At 38.9% G+C, this 27,753-nt stretch overlaps 1 protein-coding gene across 1 annotated transcript in view; it reads right to left on the minus strand.

The window, feature by feature from the left end:
* Positions 1-408: 408 nt before the first annotated feature.
* Positions 409-27,753, minus strand: part of TAF1B (TATA-box binding protein associated factor, RNA polymerase I subunit B) — a 52,025-nt gene continuing 24,680 nt past the window's right edge. Inside the window, exons 9-15 of the mRNA XM_090032288.1 lie at positions 18,761-18,908; positions 13,908-14,085; positions 13,327-13,373; positions 11,716-11,806; positions 9,808-9,878; positions 7,723-7,948; positions 409-931 (exon numbers count right to left, since the gene is read on the minus strand). Coding sequence (XP_089888414.1) covers positions 706-931; positions 7,723-7,948; positions 9,808-9,878; positions 11,716-11,806; positions 13,327-13,373; positions 13,908-14,085; positions 18,761-18,908 — 987 coding nt within the window. The 3' untranslated portion in view covers positions 409-705. The remainder of the gene's footprint in view (positions 932-7,722; positions 7,949-9,807; positions 9,879-11,715; positions 11,807-13,326; positions 13,374-13,907; positions 14,086-18,760; positions 18,909-27,753) is intronic.

Raw genomic sequence — 27,753 nt, forward strand, 5'->3', positions numbered from 1 at the left:
CAGCTACAGCCAATGAACATTTTGTTACCATGCAGATAGTCAACACCTTGCAAAAGAAAGGTGAGGAAAAAGCTGACCACCTGATGTACCAGGAAGAAGCAGGAGTTGTTCCAGATATTAAAAAGGACAACACTGAAGAAACCAGGATGGCTGGAAACAGGTAAGAATGCAAAAAAATGATTCCAATAAGAGTCTTAAGCCAGCAAGGAGTATGAAGGATGGTAAAAAGAAATAAAGAGACACCCAGAGAGTATTCCAAAGTTGCTACAAAAGATCAGACTTTGGAAGCACCAAGTTGCCTAACTGCCAGATCTCCCCAATACTACACTCTGGTAAGTAACCATTTGCGTATTGCATTCTTTAGTTGTTGTTTTTTTCAAACAAAGAAAATAATATTTCCTCTCTCATAAGACATTAGGTAAAAAACTTTATTTTGAATTTCAAAGTCTTTGGTTAAATGAATACTTCCCACAACCTATTTCCATAACTTTTAATTCATTCTCATGACGTGGAAATAAACAGCTGGTTTTGGAGCTCTACCTCCAATTCAAAATTGTTCTTTATAATATAAACAAAGAGAAACCTTGGCCCCAATCAGGCAACCTGATCCTGATGCTCACGAATCATCATTCTCCATCTGACAGAAGTCCTCATAGACTCAAAGACGTGAGGGGGTTGTATTGTACAACTGAGGGCACTCTTCATTTAGCCTGTATTTCCAGGAGCTTTAGGAATTTCCACTTCCTTGGGCTTGGATTGTTTTTTTGACTTCTTATGAAGTCTTGCATTGAAAAGCTTGTGTTCTATCAAACACACCTCCTCATGGATAAGAGAAACATCTACCCTTAGAAGGAAGGAGAAGAGGTTTAGGATGAACTGGTAGCTCTTTGAAAAGTCTCCTTCTTTATAGTGTGCCAGATGCCCACATACCCTAAATAACAAAAAAGGAAGAAAGAAAACAGTATCATAAGTACAGCTTAAATTACAGGTTTCTCTTGTTGGCATATACTTCATAGAAATCATTTTAAAAAAAAAATTAAAGCAAAACACCAACATTTCATTAGTGCCATCAGAAGTATTATGTTCTATAACTGCATTCCTGAGAGAGAATCTCACTGGAGTAATCCTTCATAAGAAGGGGGTAGACCAAGACTAGGACAAGTTGCAGTCCTAGGTAGGGTGATGATTTGTATTATTATAGTGTCTTAGAATTACAAATCATGCAGCAGGAACCCACTGCAAAAACTGAACAAAAAATGTTCCCTGTTTTTGAGAACTTGCAATTTGAAGTATAATACAACAAATAACAGATAAACCTAGAAATACCAGGAATGAATGAGATAATATCACATAACGTGAAAAACAGCAGTTACAACACAGCAGCAACCTGTTAAGTTTTATGTAGATATCACTGCAGAGGAGGAATATAAGAAAGATAATGATGGAGTTTTGTTGATATTGACTGATAACCCCCAAGCATGAGAGAAGACCACATGGAAGAAAGCATGAAGGTGCCTGTTTGCAAATTGAAACTGTGTGTGATGGAGGCCAATGTCTTGGGCTGAGTGAAAGATGACTGAGTATAGAGAGAGTGTAGAGGGTCTGGTAAGTGAAGAATGGTAACAGTGCGTACTCCACATGCCCCAAAGCAAGCACTCAATGGTGTTAAATAAGGTCAACCATTTAGGGTCAACCATAACAAACCATTTTTTTGTTTTGCTTTGGACTGATCCAAAATCAACATCTTGAATTTTGTGAACTGGAAAAAATAAAGTTTGTAGGCCCTTTTTAATCAAGCAAAAGTTTAGATCCATGGTCCCCAGTCCCCAATCTTTACTGGTTCAAGGGCAATAACACTGTGCAAGTAACATGCTGTGGTCCATATCATGCTTGCTCTCCTTGTGCAATTTCAATTTAAAAACTTTCTAATTTTCTATAGAAGCCATATTGGAGGGTCTCAAGCAAAATGCCAGTTGTTTGCTATGAGTTTGGGACCTATCCCATGAGTCACAAGAGGAGATAGGCACCATTCACAAAATGAGAGAAGGAGTAGGAGATGGTGAGTCCCATTATATTCTACACCCTGGTGTCCAGGATGTTAACAATGAAGTCACTCCACTCCAACCAAATGAACAAGGAAATATTTTATTAAAAAGTAGAACTGCTTGAAATAGAGAAACTGAAAGAGACCTAACTAAGCATACCTTACCTACAAGACCAGTGATTAGAACATTCTTCTGGGAGGCAAAATCTTTGCTCAAATCCCTACAATGAGTCATGCTGGAGAAGGAATCTGAATCTGTTCCCTAGCTCCAAGGGAAGATGCCTAACTTACGGGTTCTGGGGTCCAAGAAAGAAGGACCATAAGACTACTACCTTGTCCTCACTGTTTTTTTATGTGTTACCTCTTGTGAATCTACCGATTTTTTAGATTGTACATTTAAAGAATATCCAAAACTTCATTTTGACATTTCCATATATTTTTCTTTACTTTTTTGGCCAAAAAAGAGTATTCACTGACTGTAACCCAAAAGTAGGAAGAGTTTTAGTCAACCTGAAACTGATTTTCCTGACAATACACTTCTGGCTAAGAAAAGATCTGCCCAGACTAACTCCTAACTAAACCTCATATCTTCCACAATTCTGCAGCTGCAGACTGTGAGACAATCTAGCTGTCAAATCTGATGTTTCAATTCTAAAAAAACCTTTAATTTTTGCACTTAAGGGGGAAGAAAACATTTAAAAGCTGAATAGAATGGAGAAAATAGAGGTATTTTTCATAATCTGCAGACAGCTCCAAAGGGGTGTGATCTGCAGTTATTCATCATGTCTGTTTTAATTTTGAGCCTATCAGCAACAACTACATGGCAACATAATACATTGCCATATATATTTAGCAGAAACATTCAATTAATGCAATTCTTGTTAGTGGTGGATATATGGTGGTGAGTGGGAAGCCACATGTTGCTAGGTTAGGTGTTCCAGTTTCCAAAAAAAGTCCTCTCTACTCTACTGTCCTTAGGCTACTACTTTACACTATAAATTTGAATAACATTTTCTTTGTAGAGTCAATTTTTACAATAACTTGTTACTGTATAGATGACAAATCTGCATGTATTTAAGTACTAATACTTTAAAACAGGATTAGATAACATAGTGGTACACTATCTTTTATAACTTATAGTTCATAAATGAAAATATCTGTAAGAGATATGCAAAATATTAAGGGTTAGATAAGACCACAGTGATAATTAAATTAAATATGTGCACAAGAAAACAGGAGGGTGCAGCATTACATTTACACACATCAAAACAGCCCAAAGGAAGACTCTTCAGGTACATTAAAAAAAAAGCAGGAAAAAATGTGCTTTACCAGAAGAAGCAGTGCATTAGTTCAACCTGGCTCTGTAGCACCTGTACAGACAGGTTCTTCAGTGGAGTTTTTGGTGATTTTCTCTAACGCTGAGTCAATTGGCTATTAGATAAAAGGCCCCACTAAAGCACCTGATCGATACAGATGTTGGGTGAGCTGGGTCCAACTAATGTGATGCCTCTTCTGGGCATGTGCTGGGCTCAGCATGGGAGCACAAGGAGTTTAAAGTGACATTTTTGTGGGGTTTTTGACATATATAAGCAGCCTATATGTTTTGCTCTTGCAAGCACAATCTGGGCCTTTTGAAGAGTCCTGTTCTCAAAATGTGCTGGGAAAATATCAAAATACAGTATTTTACGGTAATTTAGTTTCAGACTGAAACAAAGTTAAACTGAAGCTACAAAAGCACTTATTTAATATGAACTGGAGTTAGAGCTTTCATAAAGATGTAAAAAAAGTGTGCTTAATGGCTATGAGAGTCGATTATTTTCACATATGTTAGTGTGAAAAACCTCTCCATTTAAAGTTTATATTTAGGTATATACTTTCATATGCAGCAGGCTAATCTAATGTAAAATACAATCATCTAATGTGTATAAGATGTATTCACATTGGAATGAACTGGATTCTCCTCTTTGTAAGACTCCAGTCATACAAAGGAATGTACTTAAACACAATAAAAAGCTCTTGTAATATAATACTATGTTTACATTATTCCAACCTATTCCAGTTACAGAGAATTTGCAAAAAAGCAGCATGAAAATATATACAAATGCGCAAGACAGCAAAGTCTGTACACACTTTAGAGTAATTTTCAGTTAGAATACTAAATTCAATTGATTTTACAAAACAAAGGATAATTAGTGTAAGGCTATTAATACTAGATTAATATTAATCATACTATTAGTGTGATAGCATTAAAAACAATTAAAAGTTTACTTCAGTATAAAGGTATATAGGCATGAAGTAGAAGTCAATTTAATGCAGCTATATCTCAACTTTACTTCCAACTAATAACACAGCAGAAGCCCAGAACTGTGATTTCAAACTGGTCTTTAATGTCTGTTTCCCTTTTCTACTGTCACCCAGATTCACTGGCCAAATACAAATGTGGCTTGCTTTTCACAGTATATAACTCAGGGATAGAACGGTAAGCTGACTTATATCCACCAAGTCACTCACCCTGTTTACAGAATGAAGAGTTTCACAGTAAGAGAGAAACATGACTTCAGATGTAAGTTCCAGTTCCTATCCCAAGGTGCAAAAAGTACTGAATTCTTATATTCTGTTGTTAGGTCTTCTGTACTTTGAGAAATGTAGCCTATCCAGCATTCAAATATGTTGGCAGGTTTTACCAGGATAGAGTCCTACACCTATACAGAGTCCCAACTAACTTCAGTAAGATGTATCAGCGATCTCTAAGCAAGAGTGAAACTACTTGCATAGTTACAGAACTATGACACGATTGGAATGACAGAGACTTGGTGGAAGCTTGCATGCCCGAAGCACTGTCATGGATGGGTACAAACTGTTCAGGAAAGACAGGCAGGGGAGAAGAGGAGGAGGAGTTGCACTGTATGTAAAAGAGCTGTATGATTGCTTAGAGCTTTAGTATGAAACTGGAGCTAGGACTGTTGAAAATCTCTGGGTTAAGGCTAGAGGGGACAGCAACATGGGGGCTGTCATGGTTGGTGTCTGCTATAGACCACCCAACCAGGAGGATGAGGTAGATGAGGCTTTCTTCAGACAACTAGCAGAAGTTTCCTGACCACAGCCCCTGGTTCTCATAGGGGACTTTAATCACCCTAACATCTGCTGGGATGGCAACTTGGGCAGAAGTGACCACAAAATGATCAAGTTCAGGATCCTGACAAAAGGAAGAAAAGAGAGCAGCAGAGTATTGACCCTAGACTTCAGAAAAGCAAACTTTGACTCACTCAGGGAACTGGTGGGCAGGTTCCCCTGGAAGGCCAGTCTGAGGGAGAAAAGAGTCCAGGAGAACTGGTTGTATTTTTAAAGAAACTTTACTAAGGGCACAGGAACAAACCATCCTGCACTGAGGACAGAAAAATCCCATGCACCAATACAGGCTTGGAACCAAGTGGCTAAGCAGCAGCTCTGCAGAAAAGGATCTGGGGGTTACAATGTACAATAAGATGGATATGAATCAACAGAGTGTCCTTGATCCCAAGAAAACTAACAGCATACTGAGTTGCATTGGTAGGCGCACTGCCAGCAGATCAAGGGAAGTGATTATTCTGCTCTATTCAGCAATGGTGAGGCCAAATCTGGAGCACCGTGTCCAATTTTGGTCCCCCCACTATAGAAAGGATATGGATAAGTTAGAGAGAATCCAGCAGAGGGCAACGAAAATGGTTAGGGGGTGGGGGGACATGACTTCTAAGGAGAGGCAGAGAAAACTGGGCTTATTTAGTCTGCAGAAGAGAAGAGTGAGGGAGAATTTAATAGCAGCCTTCAACTTTCTGAAGGGTGGTTCCAAAGAAGGAGCTGGACCGTTCTCAGTGGTGACAAATGACAGAACAGAAGCAACAGTCTCAAGTTGTAGAAAGGGAGGTTTAGGGTGGATATTAGGAAGAACTTGCTCACTAGGAAGGTGGTAAAGCACTGGAACAGGTTACCTAGAGAAGCGGTGGAATCTCCATCCTTGGAGGTTTTTAGACCTGGCTGGACAAAGATTTGGTTGGGATGATATAGTTGGGGATGGTCCTGCTTTGAGCAGGGGTTTGGACTAGATGACCTTCTGAAGTCCCTTCCAACTGTAATTTTCTATGGTTCTACTGAAACATATTAGCAGCAAAATGTAGGCAGACACCAAAATCATTCATAAACAGCTTTGCCAAGTTATCTTACACACAAACTATAATTTCCTTTACTATTTAAAGTACTACATTCTTGAAAGAAATAATTGTCTCAATAAGTTGTGTGGCTATTTTGGATTATATTCCAATAGAAAGTAAGATGTCAAATTCAATTTCACTTGTGACCAAAATCAGGATTTGGGAACAATTCTTCAGTAAAGACAGACATTAGATGAGCGGGATAAATGTGTTTCCTTTTTCTAGTCTTTTCAATCACTGTTGCAAGAGATATTCTGACTAATATGCTTTAAATAAAATGGCCATTTTTATTTGTTAAATCAATCTCTCCCCCAGTCCACACAGTTTTTCTGAAATACCTGTAGGAAATATTCATTGCTTATAAAGCTGAATGCAAGATCCTAAAATCGACATGATTGTTTGATTAAGGTCAGGACAACTGAAACTCACTGCATTAGGGATACAGTTTGTTCTAAATTAAACATTTTTTCCAAACATTTTGGTAACTCCTTCTATTCTCTTGAGAATGACTGTATGACGGCTTAATCTGTGACATAAAGGAAAAGAGGGCATATTTCTCCTTAACCTTTTCTTTTACCATGCAGTTCAGGATGATGATTTTGTTCCATCAGCTTTTTTAACTTTTTGTGAAACTCAATCACTTTGTATCCTATAATAGATCTCTTTAAACCCCATGACCAATCTTCACACACACAAGCACAGAGAGCATAACACATAATTATATTACTGGCTAATGCACAGCTGTGTACCTATCTTACCCCTTACGTATTTCATTTTATAGAAATAAAATACCATATATATATATACGGGCTTAGTTTGTCTGTCAGTCTGTAATGCTCTTGGAGCACACTGATTGGCTGTCTCGGCAGCCAATCACAATGCTTACTGAAACAACCAGAGTGTTCCACACAGATGATCAGATGTGGAGGGGGGAGGGGTGGTGGAGTGCAGCTGGATGCGGAGCACTGGGATGGGGGGAGATGCAGGAGGGCATGGTGTGCAGCTGGATGCAGAGCAGCAGCAGCACGGGCTGGTGGCGGTTGCATGCAAGCCCTGCCCCCGGGAGGCAGCAGCAGCGCAGGGTGGTGGAGTGTGGCGCTCCATTCCCGCCTGCCCCATCATTCTTGATGGGCAATTTACACGTGTGTGTGTGTGTGTGTGTGTGTGTGTGTGTGTGTGTGTGTGTGTGTGTGTGTGTGTGTGTGTGTGTGTGTGTGTACACACACACACACTTATAAAAATAATATAAACATATAAGGTATAATATTAAAATAAGGTATTTTATTTTGAAATAAACACCTAAAATAATAGGTATGTATACACACACACACACACACACACACACACACACACATCCATATTATATACACACATATATGTATAGTGTGAGAGAGAGAAATATAGACATATATAGTAGGAGAGCATTTTTCGTAAACATTTAACTGTTTTGTATAACAATATAATAGTTCACAACAAAAGCCAAATACCTACTTTTTGTTACATAGTTTGACTGTACAAAGCCAGTATTCAGGGTTCATGGGTCTATGCAAATTGCCTTTTTCTTGCAAAAATCCCTCCAGGCTATGCCCATGAAAACAACTTCCATCTGGGTTTTCTTCATCCCAGGTTAACTGGAAACTTGAAGGGCTTTGCTTTTCAGTTACTTGAGGGGAATCTGTCAGTGCGCCAAACTGCCTTTGTAAGCTCAGTATCATTTCTGTACAAATAGAAACAAAAGCCTTAGCCACAAGAAATCTTCATAGTTGGTAGGGCTGGAAGGGAATGAGCAGATCATTAAGTCTGACCCCCTGCCATGGCAGGAAAGAGTACTGAGGTCAAACGACCCTGGCTAGGTGATTATCTAGCCTCCTTTTGAAGATGCCCAGGGTAGGAGCCAGCACCACTTCCCTTGGAAGTTGGTTCCAGATCCTAGCCGTCCTGACTGAAGTAGTGCTTCCTGATGTCTAGCCTGAACCTACTTTCAATCAACTTATGGCCTTTATTCCTAGTTATTCTGGGTAGTGCTCGGGGGAACAGGGCCTCTTCTGTTCCCCCCTGGTAAGTTCACCTTTCTCCACATACACAATTTATCTTTTCAACATAACACAATAAAATTATATTTGGAGCTGATTTACAAAGAAATGGAATTTATCTCTGTATGATATAGAAACAGACTCTAAAAGGTTTATTTACTCTCTTCTTTACCTTCTTCCTTCTCCTCTATCCTTTCTAATTGAAGAGCTCCCATCATATAGAAACAAATAATTGCTAAGTGTGATAAGTGTGTTACCTTGCACTTCATATTGTTAAATTTCATATAATTTCCAGTCCCTCTGGATCATCCCAATCTTCTTATTTGATATCCCTATTCTCCTATGCACTGACAATGTTTCTTAAATTTGTACTGCCTGCAAATGTTATTAGCACCCACCTACATGTTGTGCCAACATCATTAATGAAAATATTACATAAGGTCAGTCCCAGGACTGTTTTTTGTGAAATTCTAGTAGCAACTTCCATCCAGCCTTGTACTTTCCTTTTTGACACAATCCATTGTCATCTCCCTTTGAGCCAGGCCCTTACTCATCTTGCAGTTCTTGTACTAAACTCCATCTTCTCTAGCTTAATTAATAATTTTCCACGTGGACTGTGGCACCATATCAATTACATTCCCTTTGCCTAGAAACCAGTCCTGTAATATTATGCCAAGACAGGCTCGTATAATTCAAACTAAAACCTCTGCTTGTCTCTGACTTTCTTGTAAATGTTGATCTTGAGCTGACAGCCTGATGTGTTTAAAACAAAGCTCTTACTCAGCTATCTTGCACACTTTCCCAGCTACCACCTTCCTTTATCACTGGAAGCAAGACTCTCATCCTGCCTGTCATTCATAACCTCAGCATCATCTTCAGCTCTGTCTAGATCGACTGAATTAAAACACAGATTAAAATATAAAAACAGCAAACAGGAAATCCTTCCTTTAAATCACTGGGTTTAATCTTGATTTGCATCTGCATTTTACTTTCTTAAAGAAAGGCTGATTCTCATTGCTTGGCAGCCAGTAAAACATGACTGCCTCCAATAGTAAGGGATTGAGGCAAAGACCCAGGAAGTTCCTTCCAGTCCTACGTTCCTAAGAGAAGAGGATACCCACAACAGAAAGAAGATGGGAAAACAAATTCACTAACACTGAGAGAAGCATCAGTGAGATGAAAGGAGATCTAAGAGGGAATGGAGATATAGAAGGCAAGTGAGGATAAGATTTTAAGAAAAGAGCTTGGGTTGACTGTCAGAGCAGTAGGTCAAGGAAGGTGATATTGGAGCACAGGTTCTGAGTCCTGGTTAAAGGAAGTTTTTTAGGGACTTTGGAAAAAGTAGTTTTAGTTGTTTGCCAGATTGGAGGGGAACTCCAGACACTGACTGAGCAATCAATGAGCTCAGAGATGAAAGAAAGAAGGGTCAGTAGTAGAAGAGACAAGTAGAGTCGGGACTGATTTTCTTGTCATATTTTCCCCCAGGGACACAGAAAATTAAAGCATGTTCTTATTGTAAGGGAAAGAGCCAAGGTTCACTCACGTCTTTTCTTTAAAGTGGCAGCTTTTTGTTTGGCTGAGTAGAATAGTGGCGTTTCACATTTCCACAGACACCTACAAGTAAAAGAAATATACAATGCAAAGGTTAGCACAATTGTATCTAAACAATTTAAAGGGGTAGAAATTTCTTAAGAGTCCTGCTAGTGGTATAAAGATATTTTTGGAAAACCTAAAATAAAATATTTTAATTTTATTTTCAAATAACATTTTCATTTAAATTTTAAAAAATATTTTGTCCTGATTTGTGTGCGTTTTCATTGTGTATATAGAGGTGATTGAATAATAGCTCAAAATGAAGTCTTACTCTTGTATATTTCAGGGGAGGGGGTGTCTAGGGGTATGGGTGGATATGGGGCTTGTGGGGGGTTGTAGGTGTGTGTGTGTGTATGTGGGGTTGTGTTGATGTGGGTGGCAGCATATGGGGGTTTGTGGGGATGAGTGGGTGTGTGCATGTGTGGGTATGGGATTTGAGGAAGGCTGGGGGTGTGTGCAGGTATGTGCACGTAACAGTGAGTAGGGCTCCTCTCAGGCATGCGTGGGGTGTGAAGTTTATGGAGGTGTGCAGGGGACAGCATGCATGGGTGCAGTGCTTGTGAGATATGTGATTGTGTGTGGGAGGGTGTGGTAGTGGGGTTTGTGGGGGAGGGTTTGGGGGTATGGCGGGGTGGGCATGGGAGCCCCCCAAACCTGGTCAGCATTTGCCCCCATCCCACAATAACCCGGAGCCCGCACACCCTGAGGCATCTCCCTGCCACCGCCAACAGCATGCAGCCCCAGCCTGCTCTGCACCACCAGGCCATGGCATGTCCTACCACCCCTGGCCATGCAGCGGGGATGAGGTGGTCCCGCAGCTGGATTGCCTTTCTAAGCAGCCCCGGCGGCAGTGGCTCCTTCCAGCAAAATATGGCCCACAGGCCGAATCTGGCCCACGGAGGGGCTTTGTCCAGCCCACAGCGGGTCTCTTGGTCCCATCTGGCTCAGGTACTGCCCGGCTGTGGCACCTCTGGCCACCCCGAGCAAGCAGCGGGGGTGGACCTGGGGTGGCTCCACGGCTGGGCTGCCTTTCTAGGCAGTCCAGACAACGGTAGCTCTTTCTGGCTGCTGCTGGCCCCAGCCCTGCAGTTGCCAGCAGGGACCCATGCGCGCAGCCCCACCCCAGCACACCCCATGTCTCCTCTGGACTAGCCCATCCACACTGAGTGGCAGTGGCGGCTGCTGGGCAGCAACTTAGTCAGTGCAGGGGAGAGGCGGCCCCCCGCCCTCACTGTTGCCAGGCATATCTTGGTGCAGCCACCTGAAGCCTGCACTGTGCCAGGCTGCCCTGCATCTCTGTGACCATCACCGCTGTTCAGGCTGCCTGTCACTGTTGCCCCACTGGGCAGCCCAGAGGCAGCAGTGACATGGTGGAGATGCAGGGCAGGCCGGCGCAGTGCAGGCTCTGGGTGGTTGCAGCAAGAACTGCCCGGCAGCAGTGAAGGGGAGGGGTTGCTTTTCCCCAGCGCCAAGCAACAGTTTCAGCCTGGCAGCTACCACTGTTGTTTAGCCTGAACACGAGAGTCCAGAGGAGGCGTGGAGCATGCCAGTTTGGGGCTGTGTGAGCAGGTCCCCACCAGTACCACAGGGCTGGGGCCAGCAGTGGCAGTAGCCAGGAGCCACCGCCACCTGGGCTGCCTAGAAAGGCAGTCCAGCTGTGGATCTGCCTCAGCCCTGCTGCATGCCCAGGGGCAGCAGGACGTGCCAAGGCCAGTTGGTGCCTGGGCCAGGTGGGACCAGGGGACCCGCTGTGGGGCACACAAAGTCCCTCCACAGGCCAGATTCAGCCTGCGGGCCATATTTTGCTCACCCCTGCCTAAGATCAATGGGAAATGGGAGGCACTGAGAAGTAACATACCTGGCACGCTCTTCAGCCAATTTCTTTTGCTCTATATCCATAGATGTCTTTACTACCTTGTACCACTTTCTGAAATCAAACCATAGGCGGCCTACAGAAACATCCCAAAATGTAGTTTGTGAACAAATGATAACAACACAAAAAAGGATAATGCAAAGGACACTTTAGAAAGTTTTGCAAAAGACCTCAGAAAATTTATCTTAATTTTCTATTTTTCCAATAGAAACATTTAAAATGTATACACAGCTCACTATTATATATGAGTTTAAAAATGAATTTATTTAGCCCAGACTCTTAAAACTTAGAATTGACTAAAATTATTTTCACTATGCTAAAAAGGCAGCCAAATTGCCAGATCTGGTCTTAATAGTCTTTGTGCTGATCAGTATGGAAGTAGAAAACCTGACAGAAGTCCCTATGCACAATCATCGCCTTTCCTTTGCCCATGTAAAAGGTTAGAACAGAGACAGAACAATGTAGATGTCCTTTGTAGTGTTTGGAACAAAGGGACATGTGGAATAAGATCTACAATAAGTACTAAAAGAATGAACCAGCAACTTCTAAAGGCAGTGCAACCTGTTAATAATCGAGCAACAACATTGTGACATATGCTAGCAGGCAGTTGTGTTGTTTCCATTCTTGGAATAACATGCATTTCAACCTTTCAAGAGAAATGTGAAACAAATGTGGTAATTACTATCTAAGCACTGAAGAGACATTTGTGTACTGCTGGCAATAAAATACAGTGGTAATTTTAAGTGAACAATGTAAAAGTCTTCTAAATAATGTAAAAACTGTGTCCATATGCTTCAGACTTTATGCTCACAAATTGACACAATCTCTCTTTGCTTTTTCGTTTATTAGGCCCTTGTGTGCTCATCTAAAATGTAAAAAACATAAAAATAAAAAAAAAATCACTCTCCCATGCTAAACTTCCTTAGCAAGATTTGGGCATGACCTTTGCAAGCCTTCCTGAACACTTTTCTAATCTGATTTCTTACCTTTGACTGTACAGTGGTAAACTTTTTTTTTCCTATTTCAGTTACATTTATATTCTCTCTGACTTTAACATGCTTTTATCTAGACTAAGAAAATGGGTTGTATTTGAAGTCATGTTACTCACTAACACATTTTAACTAAAATTACTTCAAACAGCTTATATCTGGCATACGCAAGATGCTTAAAAAGTAATAACGGGCTGTGGTCTATGCTAGGGTACCCCTTTACTCAGCAGCCACAGAAAATAAAATGGATCTTTAAAGAACATAAAGGGTCACATTATAAAGAAAAAGGCATATCAACCTGAGCAAAAATAATGAGTACAGAAAAAATGAAAGGCAATTAGCAAAAACACCACAATTGTACGCACAATTACCTAAATATATCCAAGAATGGCAATTACATAATCAAATATTGCAACAACTGTATAAAAACAAAACTCTCGTTATAGTTAGATTTTCCCAAAAGGAGAAACTGGCACACCGCAAATGAGTAATGAATGCCAAAGAACAGTTTGAGGGTCAGTAATGCCAAAATTCTACATAGCTGAATTACAAAGTTATTTCATTTACAAAATTATATTAGACTGTTTCCACTGAAATATTTATGTACCTTCTTTGTTCTTTTTGTTTCTTTCTTCAGCAAAGTTTGAAAGTACCCTGAAAAGATATACTTTTATCAGATGGACTTTTTTTGGACCCGTGCATTCCATTTTTGAAACATTAAATATGTATTTCATATAAAGCTACAGGCATCAAGAATTATACTTTGATTTAGAATTTATAATTAGGTTTACACTCAGTTGCCAATTTAGAGCCATTTTTCATATATAAACTATTTCTTACAGTTCAAGAATTAATGATTAATTAACTAAAGGAATAGTGTCATACTACAGATCGTTTCATAGATGAGTTATGTCAAAATATAATTTCATAGATTGAATAGATTTCATATATTTTTAGGGTCAGAAAGGACCTCAGTAGATCATCGAGCCCGACCCCCTGTCCTGGGCAGGAAAGAGCGCTGGGGTCAGATGACCGCAGCTAGGTGTTTGTCCATTTCTTATTATTTAAATTGGCTTACATTATTTCAGTCTTCACTCACTATAAAAATGGTTTTTAAATAGCTCTGGACTGCAACATTAGAAACATCTGATCTCCTATAACAAACTGTCAATAGTCCATAAGACTTACCATTCATATTGATCATTTAGTAAAAGCAGTAATTTGAGCACCACTATGATGATGGCTACAGAGAGAATATCATAATTTGCTTTCCTTGCTGATTTATTCTCTGCATCAAGAGTCAGAAAGTTTGTTTCTCCAACACCGGTCTTTTTTACCACTCGGCAAGTCCAACTGTGCAATTCATCTAATTAAGAAATGTAAAACATTATGAACGAAGATATCCAGACAAATTAACAATAAACAGCTTCCGAAGTCAGATGTATATATAGACAGCACTTTGGGAAAATAATTTGTCAGGTCAACAAAAAGCCTAATTAGGTTAATAAGCCAGTTTACAAATATTTTTTAGATATTTAAATTTTTTTTATAAATTTTAACTAATTAACACAGAAAGCCTTTATGAGTAAGACAAGTATGGTTTTTGGTATATAATGCGACAGTCAGGAAACATTACACTTTTTTAATAACATGTTCATCAGGTCTGTTAGATGTAATTTTGACAATGTCATTGGGCCACTCTAGCCTTGTCCTGAGAATGGCAAACAAACCTTAAACTCATGTTGTTCATGCTTGAACAACTCTACATATGAGCTGTTCTTTACTGTTACAAATAGTGGCACTGATTTCAGGGGAACTCCTTACAATAGTAAAATTAAACATGTAAATATTTGCTGGAAGAGGCCTTAGGGCATGTCTATACTGCAAACTGTGTGTTAAACTAGAGATATCTGTGCAAGCTTTAAACTAGTTAGCTCAGGTACCAGTTGCTGGCTAGCCAGGGCAGTACACGGTTCAGCACAGGCCACTCTATTTTGCCAAACAGCAGTCTGCTGCCTAGACAGATTAAGGCTGGCATTACAATTTCTGAATTTCTTTGCTTCTGTGGTTTATTCCAACACCAGCTGTACTGCATCTGTACAGTCTTATATTGTTATGCTTATTTTCACAGGTACAAAACCCCCAAATTTCTCACCTTTCCAGTTTAGCCAGAAATTCAGGAACTGATTACATCATAAGCAGATTCCAGAAAGGTTAGTTGTGTCTTGGTACAGTCTAAGCACAGCATTAAACGACCTCTATCTTCTATTCCCAATGTAGTTGTTGCTTACAAGGACTTCAATTAGACCTCCATGGTGATGGATTCTTAACTTTCCAATCCTCTGCTTCATACACAACACTCGCAACCACCATAGAGCCCATTACAATAAAAGTGTTATCAAACTAGTCTCTTCCAAAAAATAATTTTAGTGATATTTTCTTTTTCTTATTCCCTATTTCAACAAGACTCCTTATAATGTAAAAACAGCCCAAGAGGTACAATTAATTCACTGTTTTACTTTATTGCTTTGGTCACACAATATATTATTTTTCAAAAAGCCACTAACATTTTCACATGTTATCAGGCCATTTTATTTTGTACTCCAAACATTTTTTCTTTGTAACTATTATTCTTTTGTGCTAATTTAAAAGGGTTTGATTTAACTTTGAATTTCCTTGGAATGAGTCTGAAAAGTCCAGACCTACATGCACTGCTTAACTTGTTTAGTTGGCAAAGCCAGGTCTTGATTACACAGAGAGTATTGCAAAATAGTTGCCCAGTAATTTAAAATGGAAGTTCCAACCTGGAATTCTAGTCTTGATGAATATTTGTTTAGTCCTGATGAAATCTGATGAATATTTGTTTTTTTAAGCTGGTTTGGTTTTGGGGGGTTTTTGGCACATTCAAATAGTGCCATAAATAAGAGCTGTACCATGTTATTCAGTATAACAGGTCTACACAATGAAAATAACTGCCCATAAAACTACCTAATATGTTTGCAAAATAATTAGCATGATCACTTCTAGCCACCATCCTGAAGGACCTGAGGATTACATGAACCATAAGCTTGAATATGAGCCAACAGTATAGTTTTGCTCTGTTGCAAAAAAAGGCAACAGCATACTGGGTTGTATTAACAACAGTGTCACTTGCGAATCAAAGGAAGTGATTCTTCTTCTCTATTCAGCACTGGTGAGGGCTCAGTTGAAGTACTGTGTGCAGTACTCCAAGTGAGGACCCACACTTCAAGAAAGAAGTGGACAGTTTGGAAAAAGTCCAGTACAGACCAACTAAACTGACAGGAGGCAAGACTTAGGAGGAAAGACTAAAAGAACCAAAGTTATTTTGTCTGGAGAAGAGAAGACTAAGGAGGGATTTGATACCTAAAGGGCAATCAGAGAGAGGACACAGTTGGGTTCTTCTATGGGCATTTGTACACATGCTTGCGCTGCAGCGCTGAGTGCTTTTAAAAGTGCCTGGTGCTGGGGCACAAAAATTTGTATAAATAGTAAAATGCATGTCAGCACTGAGAAAATGGTGGTGGCGTACTTTTGAGCTGAAACACACTGAAGGTGTTTTAGTTCAGAAGTGCACCTCTGCCATTTTCTCAGCGCTGATGCGCATTTCACCATTGACACAAGTGTATGGGATGCAGTGCTGAGAGCGTCAGCTTGCATGTGGAGCAGACTCGATTAACTGAGTCTGCTGCGACGTGCAGGATTTCCTGCAAGTTGGAGCAGACAATTGCAGGTGTATAAATGCCCTCTGTGACCATAGGAAACAGGAGTAGGAATAATGGCTTTTAGCTGCAGCAGGGGAAATTCAGATTGGAGATTAGAAGGAACTTTCTGACTACGAGGGGAGTCAAGCACTGGAACAGGCTACCTAGAGAAATTGTGGAATCTCCATCCCGGGCAGTTTTCCAGAACAGGTTAGACAGACGCTTTGCTGGGATAGTTTGGTCAGTGATGATCCTGCTTTTAAGCAAAGGGCTGGACTAGAAGATCTTGTAAGGTCCTTTTCAGCCCTACTTTCCTATGATCCTATGTTCCTTATTAAAAGGGATATTTGAGATCCTACAGCAGGAAATCTAATAAAATAAGCTTGGGTAATTTTTTTTGTACGTATTTGTTGACTATCAAAAAACAATGGTGAATCCTCAAGTATAATAACATTTTATGTTGATAAAGTAAAGTAATAATTCTGATGATAAATCAGACCAAGCAAGGCACTATCATTTATAGTCTGACAGCATCACTCCATAGTGCTAAGATCAAAATTTATGATTCATTTCAATTTGTACACTGAGAAATCTCATGCTGGTTACAGAAAAACAGAATGTTTTATTTTAATTTCATCATTAAAATATATAAAATCCAGTCACAAAGTCAATTAACTGAAATTCATTAGGGGAAATAAGGGATTGCAAATTAGTTATGTTTACAATTCATATTAGCTATTAAATAGATGTCTAAACATATTTACATAGAAAGATAAAGCAAAAGAAACAGTATGAGGCCCAATACTACAGTATAAAGTGGAAATCATGATAAGTTCCCAAACAGCAACAGGACACAAGAACACCATGTAAAAAAAAAAGCCCACACCCCTCTTTGAGACCATACACAGGACACAATCCGGTGGGGTGCAGTAGTTCCAACTGAACAAAGCATTTATGCCTAAAATTAAACAAGTGGTTGTGAGTAGTCCCCTTCATTATGTGGGATATTCACATGCTTAAAAACATGCTTGTGTGCTTTGTTAGGTTGGGAACACAGTACTCCCAACTTTGCTGAACTGAGCCCTTAAAGCCCTTAATAGTGACTTTAAACATCTAATCAAGACATTAAATTGTTAATGTAGTAATTATCTTCCAGGCATATCTCTAAATACACAGGCAGACAAGGTTCTTTGCGTGAATCTAATATCTTTTATTAGACCAACTTAAATAGTTAGAAAACAATTATTAAGCAAGCTTTCGGGTTCAAAAACCCTTCATCAGGCTAAGGAAATTTCAGCAGTTGGTGTGTGCTCTTCCTGGATGGAATGAAAAGTAAAGGAGCCAGAGGCTGGGCTGGGCTGCATACAAGACAGGCAGTCAGTGAAGATGTAGATTGAGGAGTCAATGGGTGAGAGACCGGCCAGAGGGCGGGGGGAGAAGAGAGAGAAGGGGGATGAATAGTGGAGAGATACCTAGGGAGTCAGATGATAGGCAGGTTATAATGTGTCATAAATCTAATGTCTATATTTAGTCCATGATTCTTTACTTTTCATTCCATCCAGGAAGAGCACACACCAACTGCTGAAACTTCCTTAACCTAAGGGTTTTTGAACCCAAAAGCTTGCTTAATAATTGTTTTCCAACTATTTAAGTTGGTCTAATAAAAGATATAAGATTCACACAAAGAACCTTGTCGGCCTATGTCCTTAGACCAACATGGCTACAACCTACATCCCTCTAAATACACAGGATCTTAGGGTTTCTCTGTAGTGCTATAGTCAACTTTAATGACACCCTCAAGCCCCAACTCAACTCATCACCTGCACTGAAACCTCTTACATTCACACCCTTTCCCTGCCCCTCCTGATCCTGGAAACTCTTCTAAACTTTAAAGCCCTAGTTTTTGCGTGCCTTCTAGTCTGGCCCTCCCTGCAACCTATTCAGAGCTTACCTGGGCACCGCAAGTTACAAGCACAGGAAGACGATCTGTTCCTGATTTCCAGCCATTCTGCACCCTTGTCTCCTGTCTATAATTAGAGCCGGACACAGAAGGAGGGAACAGTACACTTCAGATGGATTTCTAAGAGGCATTTAGGAAAAAGCAGCAGGCCACAGGGTAAGGTAGAACTAGGAAGGAATATCCTTTGTGACTTACATGAGTTGCAAAAGACTGCAAGAGTCAACCCCAAATAGGACTGTAAACTTACTCCCAGAAGGTGAAGGGGAAAAACTGTAACATCGGGATATATAATTTATTGGGTGGAGACTGAGAAGAGTTTAGAGTGTACCAAACAAAATTATTTTCCAGTAAGTATTTACCAGGTAAGTTGGCTTCCATCAAATACTTTATGCACAACATGTCTGGATGAAGAAAGCAGCTGTCAGTTATAGCTGGAAAGCGAGGCAAGTCTAAAAATGCTGCAAGTTCAAGCATCTTGTTATGTACTTCTTCATACTCAGGCCAAGACTGAAAGACAACAAAAGTTTAATTGTTTTTTGTTTGTTTGGGGGTCAGGACTGTTACGTGTGTTTGCCTGATTTTATGCTGACATCTTTAGATATCAATTTTTAATTCAAATTCCACTTTTATTGTTATATCAAAATGTATATTCCCTTCCTTTAGTGACTACATGAAGCACTGGTATTAGGTAGGATGCTCTTAAGATTTGGAACCCTGCCACTCCTTATTTTTGTGAGGCATTTCAAATGTTTTTGGGTGCTCCAAATAAAAGCAGCTAAATTAGTCATGGATAGAGAATAAACTCTCTAGGACAACTAAAATCTGTCACACAGCAAGGGCATCTCCATATGTCCCTACAGTGCCATTGTTACTGCGCCATCATTTAGTACTTCCTTTAGTACTAAAGTGGCAGTGCACAGTTATTTTTAGCTGCTACATCACCGTAGCAATGTGCTACAGCAAGGTGTCACGGTTTGTGCCCACCGATGTTACGTCACTGTAGCACTTCACTACAGCGACGCAGAGTGTTGTGTAGATGTGCCCAGCTTCATGTAAAATATCCTTCCCCATTTCAATGCTAATACTTGGAAATGAACTTCTCTCTCTCTCTTTTCAAAATGATTAACCACATGAAAAAAAGATTTCCAAACCTCTACTGTTACATTAATTCTGCATAAGAACTGTATTTAGGACCAGATTGTGCCCTGTTTATTTGTAATGAATGAAAAAGGACAACCTGAGGAATTAAAACACATAAACAAGGACCAGAGAAACTGATTCACATTTTAATGTATTAATTCATATGGTCATCTCTAATATTATTTTGTATTTTTATTTGAAATTTACTGATGCGTAAGGTAATTTTTGGCTGATCAAATTCCAGGTTACATTACAGATTTGAAGTTAAAATGGGGTAGCAATATTTTTTCTGCTACTTACTCTTTCTGGGCAGTTAAGCCTATTCATGTTCAGCAAGTTAAGTATCGTATTTACTTGAATCTAAGACCGTGAATTTAAGACAACTCCCAGTAATTAGATTCTATATATGGACATTTTTTTAATTTGCTATAATCTTCCAGGTACATAAGCTAATTATAGGAGGTTTCTCTTGAATTTGTCCCCTCCCAGTGCTACAGTAGGAAAAACAGTGGCTGCTGGGGTGAGGTGGCCCCCTTGTCTTCTGCCCCACCCCCAGTTTTTCCCCCTGTAGTCTTTCCCTCCACCCTTACTGTCAGACACTGCTCAGGCTCTGTTCCCTCCCTAAGCACGCGCTTGATACATGACTGTAAGGGGACCAGAGAGGAGAGGTTTGAAATGCAAGGGACCAAAACCCACAGATTTTGAAATAAACATACCCTTAGTAACTTGCACGTATGCAAATTACTACGGCTACCTACAGACTTAGTTCATCCAGAATTGATGAATTTTACCTTGTTTTGCAAAGTGCTGCAAGTTTAAGCACAGGTTCTTCATAAACATACTTCTGAGCAGCACTTTTGTACCTACTTATGCATAATACAAACTACTGATGATATTAGTTGAAAGTCAAAAGTCTCATGATTCATTGCATTGTTCACTGAGCTGGGCCCCAGCAGAGTCAACAGCATTTCAAGCCATAGTGACCAATGGAAATCACATGTTTAAATTAGCTTTAAACATGAGACTTCCACTGGTATTAATGTTATAAAAGTTACTAAAACTACACTATATGGTTATATTATGTACCTTATGTACCCACAGCTCAGCATATATATTTACTTCAGATACGCCCTACACAAGATCCACATGTTAATTAGCCAGCCCCTTACACACAATTGCAGTTGTGTGTTCTTGTCAAGTCCTGGGACCTGCCAAAAATTTATCGGCAGATGAGGCATGGGGCCAGATCCAGCTCTACCTCGCAGAGGTTAGGACCACATCAATCACATGCAACAGGCCACACTGAAATGCATTTGATGTAGTTGTTCATGAGTTGAAAAAGAGTTGGTGCCTGGGGAGACTGAGAGCAATGGACACTATACCTTATTCAGATAGGCTGCATTAACCTAGTCTCACGGTAGGTTCCCATCAGTGTATCTGCCCAATATGGATGATGAGTTTTACAGGTATGCTCAGTGTGGGCTGCATTCAATCAACTTCATAGTCAGTTTTCATTATTGCGCACATACTGCTTCTGGCAGCAGTTTAATGACAGACAATGTATTTAAGAGGAGGTTCTCCTGTATGTGCATATAAGATGAGGGGCCTCCGGGAGGAAAACCTCATCTTATATTTGAGTCAATACAGTACATACTTCACTGAATGGAAATTAAGCATACACTTCAGTTTAAGTATGCAATTTAGTGTTCTCTTGAATAGAAATTGACAACTGAATTGAAGCCTCTATATTTTAAGTCCTAAAACCAAAAACTTTAAAAAAATCCATTATGCTAGTAAAAACAGAAATTCAATATTTTTGGTGATTTCTTTTCTTTGAACATAGGCAATTCAGCTAGTTTTCAATTTTAATAATTATAAATGTTTGCTGGCAATATTCAGTTTAAAAAAAGGGGAACTTCTACCCACACCAAGCATGCAGTTAAAAACAATGCTTGGCTTTAAACATGTGACTTCTATTGGTATTAATGTTATAAAACGTACTAAAACTACAGTATATAGTTATATTATGTACCTTATTTTCTAAACAATGATAAAAAGTAATTTAGACGGACATATCTTGAGGAAAAATAAATTTATACATTCCTAGGATATTAGAATCCAAGGTTTACAGTGCCTTCCAATCCTTTTAGAAAGAAGTTAGTAAGCTGGTGATCAAAATAATCTTGAAACGAAAGAGTGGAAATTTCAAGTTTGAAATAACACATATTCCCTGATATCTCTTTTTTGAAATTGATGAGAAACTTCTCAGTGACTTGAAGAACTCAATAGACAAAACAGATAATGCAAATTAAAGCAGTGTACAAACAGTATCGCTAAATTAGCTATAATGCCGTATTACTAGCTTCTTGGCCTCTTGTGGGCTAAGATCAAGTATAGTAACTTTCCTCTGAGGATAAGAAACTCAAATACTAATCTTCTTAAATATTAAAACCAGGCTCTGTGGTAAAGGTTAAAAGTGAACAATTACAGAATTTATGATAGTTTAAGAACTTACCACTCGTCAACCACTATAATGTCAGTACTGAAGTTATTTAAGAATTTTTTTCCTTCACAAAAGGTACCAAATATGGATTACTGTTTTTTTAAAATAAAACTGAAGTTTAATTTTATAACAGACAAAAAAATCTGATTTTTACATAACTGATGTAAAAGAGCTGTTCAATACAGAATGGCAATTCACATTTTTTATTGCAAATAAACACAGTACATTAGTAGTACTAAAAATGTACGGCTTCTTTTTAAAAGTGTTTTTGCATAAAAAGAGACATGAGAGCTCTACACAGGTATGCTCACCATGGGATTTAACACAATTGGGACGTGCAATACACAGGGAGGGGCACACTAATCCATTACAGGTCCTTCCCAACCAAACACTTCCTTCTGTGGTTTAACCCCTTCAGTTCAGTTATGTCTACTGAAATACACAACTGTTTTTCCTACTACAAAGAATGACAAAATAAGTGAAGTGAATAAAAGCACATAGTAGTGAATGTTTTTTTCCTCTCCTGTGAATAATAGCCGGTAAAAATTCAGCTGAATCGCACATAAAAAACCTTTTTGCTTTAGTTAATTGGGGGTGGTAGCATCTGACTACTGTTTTCAGTAGTAATACACTGAAACTTCTTGCCAACCACTGCCTACACTTCAGCCACTGTCTGAGGCCAAGAGAGCTGTTACCTAGTGCAGTAAAGCCCCCCTTTTCTACAAATTTTCACACAGACTGAAAAGAGCCTTCCATGCAAAAATGTACTACTGTAGTATCTACTGCTGCAAAAACATTGAAAAAACCCCCAAAATGAAGATAATGTCCAAGCTGCCCTACCTCAAAACTAAATGAAATTCATCACCTTCCACCAAGCTACTTATCTTTCCCTCCCCAGAAAAAGCCTGATGGGACAAGTCATCCTGAAAGTCAACCACGAAAGGTTTTGATGAATCAACAGGGAAGCAAGTTCCAGAGTTGAGGCTGCCTTCAACTGAGTATATCCTGCCTCCAGCATCTGATGATTAAATCCACAGAAGGAGTGGTTGGGCAGGAGAAGACGCGGTTTGATCATATGCCTTACATTTTCCCAATATAATTTGAGATTAGATAAAAAAAATAATTGAAATTACACATTTCCAGCTGCATTTCTGTACTAAATACTTATAATGACTCCTTGTCCCATCATTTCCAGAATTATAGGGCTTATTCGCTGTTCCTAGGACATCGCAATCACCCAAACAGTTTACAACCCATAATTACAAGATCATAAAGTCATTTTATAATTTAGGAAGACTGGCAAAAATATTAAATATTTGACTACAATACAGCAGTCTTCTCATGCTTCTTACAAGCTGGAATTCCTTGAAGAATGACCAGTGACTGTTATGGGAGAGTCAATGTCTTGTCTGAACGCCAGATGAGGCTGCTTCCAGGGAATTTTTTTTTTTACTACCTTGTTATCTTTATTCTTTGCTCTTACCCTTCATAAACCAAGAAAACTTCAGGCTTTCAGTAAAAGGTAGTAAGAAAGCTCGATAATACATAGGAATACTTTTATCTCTTTGCTGTTATTAACTTAAACTCACAATTCATATTATTCCATAAGGAAACAAGGCATTTTGATGGCTATTTGTTAAACTATTTCAAATCAGTTACAGCTTTTTATCTGAGAACTTGATGGTAGATTTTTTTTCCTGCATTAGAAGATGACAACCTGCTTTTCATAAGGCAGGTGGGTCCATCTTATTAATATGATAATCAGAGCATAGCAACAGGTAATTGTTTTGGGTAAGCCCAGATTGCATCCTCTCATAATCCTTGTTTGTACAGTATCAGAATGTTGCTGATCAACTTAAAAAAAAAATCACTGAACCTATAGGCTGACTTTCTGGCTTTACTTTCAGCCTGTTTCTAACATACTAAGATTTCTCAAGTTTTTACCACCTCTTTCTTATATGACACATAAATCATTTTCCTTTCCCTCCAACACTTATTTACAAAAAAATCATCTTTGAAATTTCTGAAATATTCAACTAACAGGAATGCTTCAAACATTGATTCTCAACCAGGGTGCCACAAATTTGAAGGTGCTCAGAGGTATGAGAAGATAAGCAAGTAAGCGCATGCTCAGGCACTTCCCTTCTTCACCACTGCCCAGACCCTTGGCAAGGAGGCAAGGGCTGTAATAAACAAGTTAGTTTTTAAATGGAGTGACCCTCAATTCACAACAGTTATTGAGGGATGCCTTGAGTCTATCAAAAGGTGCCTCAAATCTAAAAAGGTAGAGAACCTAGAAAAAGAACAAGCTATGTTTTGTTTTGTTTTTTGGGGGGGGGTTACTATTTAAAAATTATAACTGCATTAAGAGGGTAACAAAATGCATTTATAAAGGTTAATGCAAATACAAAAACAAAAACATTGTAAAGAAAAACAATTGTAAACCAAATTTGCAGACTAGAATAAGGTATACACATGTCCAAAAACATTTCAGTGTAGAAAGATACACTAATTAGTCTAAATGTAGATCAGTGTTTCTCAACCTTAAGCTCAAGACACCTCTCAGAAAATGCCAGCTGTTAGTTTTCACTCATTTTTTGGCTATGGAAAAATAATAGAGCAATTTTTCTGTTGCAAGGAACTCAAGAAAGTTCACAACAGATCAGAATGTTTTTAATACTATGAATTCTTATTTGAAATCTTTAGGCTTATCTTGTGAATCATGTTTGCACATAAGACTGCTAACATTGCATGGCATCCCGCAGTACCCCTGAAGGGATCTGAAGGCACCTTGGTTGAGAATCACTAATCTAAGATAGTTTAGGTATTGGTAAATTCAGACTGAACTGCAGCAGCATGAACTCAGTGCAGGCTAAATTACCCACCACAGAATATTGTGCTCCATGTTCCTCTGCCTAGACTATTTTTAATATCTACCCTAATTCAATCTACACTATTCAGCAACCTGTAGTGCAAACATACCCCTATTCGTGTAAGATGTGGTGACTCAAGGGCAGCAGAAAATGACTGATGCAGTAGTTCCAGTATAGTCACTACCTGGTTACCTAACAGAACTGACAATAATCAAGCCACCTGACAAATATTATGCCAGCTTGGAATTAGATTGAATGAGAAGGATCTAGCAAATTCGCATGTCTGGAATAAATGAATCTTTGCTGAGACTATCAGGTTAAAATCTCTATATTAAACAAAAATCTTGATTTGCTTAATGTTGCCCTCCACCCAGTCTAGTCTCACCATAATCAGTTCATGTTTAACCTTCCATATGTCTTTGTTTCACTTTCCATGAAGTCTCAGTTTGTTTTAATCCCCTCAGATTACTCACAAGTCCTGCTAAAAATGGTACCACATTCAGCTTGGATAATAAAAATAATGTAGTCAGTTTGTGTTGTAGTTAGTTTCTAAACTGTCTTACTTTTAAGCCCTTCAGTACTGGGTCTGCAGGAAAATTTTAAGAAGCACTGAGTAGCAATAAGGGAGGGAATGGATTTTTCCCCCAGCTCCAGCACCTATGAATCATGTACAGATGCTGATGTAATAATGGAGGTGTGTACCTCCAATGACTAAAAGGGATACAAGTGACAGGAAAGAACAAAAAAGAGTGAAACTTCTGCAGCCCTATTTAAAGAACTGCTTAAGATCCAGAGCTGCTAAAAGGAGAAGAAAGAATTGATAAGGGCTCCTCCTAAAAAAAAAGAAATACAGCAACTGAGATCATATTTGCAATGACAGTTTTACAAGACTCATCAGCACCAAAGGAAAACTGAGGGATGCATTTATTAGGATACCAGAATCAGATGCCCTACCTGTGGAGGCAGGCCTGAGTGTTGCAGAGGAAAACTACTTAGTTCTAAATTTAAAAAGGCAGCCAACATACCCTTTATGAAATCATATGTAAAGTACCACTGGCATATAAAAACTATACTTTGTCAAATTGAACTTGAAGGTCCTATTGCTGCTGAAGAAGCCCATATTTATGCCAGAAGGCTGTGAAAAGTACGGTTATGAATGCTCTGTTCAGAATAACAACTTTTGTTTAAAAAAGGATTCAACATCCATGAGTGAATGGTCCATGACTTTCTGTGACCAGAACCAGTATATACCTTGGATATTTGATTTTAATGCCATAGAATATCAATTTCAAGTACAGGATTATGTCATGTAGCGAGACACAGGGGAAAAAAAAGAAAAACAGGGATCAGAGGGTGAACACTGAGTACAAAAGAATCAGGTTTTATTAGGCAGAACAGAGAAATGTAATTTGGATACAAGGATGACTTTTCAAAGAAATACCTTTTTAGGGTGAGTAAGCCAGTTCTGTGTCTTAGGTGATTTTAGTTCTAAAAGCTTTTGGATGAATGTCTTTTAGAATTAAACTGTCAGGGAGACATGGTTGTGCTGCTCAGCAAATGCTCACAAAGCAAAACTGAATAATAATGATCCTTATTATTACAACAGTTAAGCCTAATATGTTTGAAAACTTTATTGAGTGTTGTGCTGAACTGTACAAAACTAGTAAAGTTTAGAGCTTGGGAACAAATTCTATTGAATTTCATAAATATTTTAGTCAGTTTGTTTTCCTTTTTCATTAAGCAATGCTTTAAGACAGGTAGGGACAAGCTAGAGTTTCTGTTACACAATAGCAAGCTCCTGTGATAAACCTGATTACAATAACCCTCTCAGAAGTGAACTTCCTCCTCAGGTATTAAAAAAGCCTCACCCTTTCTTATTGTCATTCTGAAGGAGTTTCAGAAGAGGAAAGAAATGCATCTGCTAACTTCATACCTGCAGTACAATCTGAAGAAGGAAAACATACAAAACACACACTGAATGTAAGGGTTAAATTTTGCCAAACACTGGCAAGACTAGGTAGGAAACCTGTGTTTATTTTGAAATGGAAAAAGGAAGATGACAGACCCAATGTACAGAATTCCTGTGTTTGGGTTCCTAGAATTTTGAAGAGTAATACTGCCTTAACTGGCCTTTGTGTCAATCCCAGACTCTTTGGGAAAAAAGAAAAGGGGCAAATGCCTTGTGAAATGGCACTCAGTAATTCCCACTGCAGAGGAATACTTCCTTATCCACTACCAGTCCCACTTGCTACTACTAAACCATAAGTGCTGAAAAGATTAATGTATGTATTAACTGAATGCCTTAATTCAATCTTTATATGGAGCCACAACACATTTTACACTACCTTTCACATTAAATAAAAATACTTCATTATTCACCGACATCATTGTAACCAATAAAATTATACATGGCACTTTAAAGTTTCAGCAAATGTTAGCAAGGTAAAGAGGATTCCTCCTCCAAGAAGCTTACAGAAGGCTCTGATTCTGACGTCAAGAGTCCTTTGGGGATTGATCAGCACTTACATGTGAGCAGCACAAAAACAAAGAATGAACAGCTATTGGAGTAGAAAAATATGTTGAAGACTAGAACACATATCTCAACTCAATTCCCAACAAATTCACCTAGATTTACTTAGTCAGAAGCTACTTGCAGTTTGAAATGAAACAATATAGATGTGCAACCAAACAAACACCCAAGAAACTGATCCATTTTAACACCAACTATTTGCTGTAAGGAACAGAGAGGACTTGAATTATTTGATATTGACAAATTTCAGTCAAATGCCACTTAAATAGTATGTCTGAAATTCGTGCTTTTCAACCTCCTTGTTAA

Source organism: Crocodylus siamensis, chromosome 1 (genome assembly GCF_052110815.1).
Source record: "Crocodylus siamensis isolate JL-2025a chromosome 1, ASM5211081v1, whole genome shotgun sequence".
Taxonomy (NCBI): domain Eukaryota; kingdom Metazoa; phylum Chordata; order Crocodylia; family Crocodylidae; genus Crocodylus; species Crocodylus siamensis.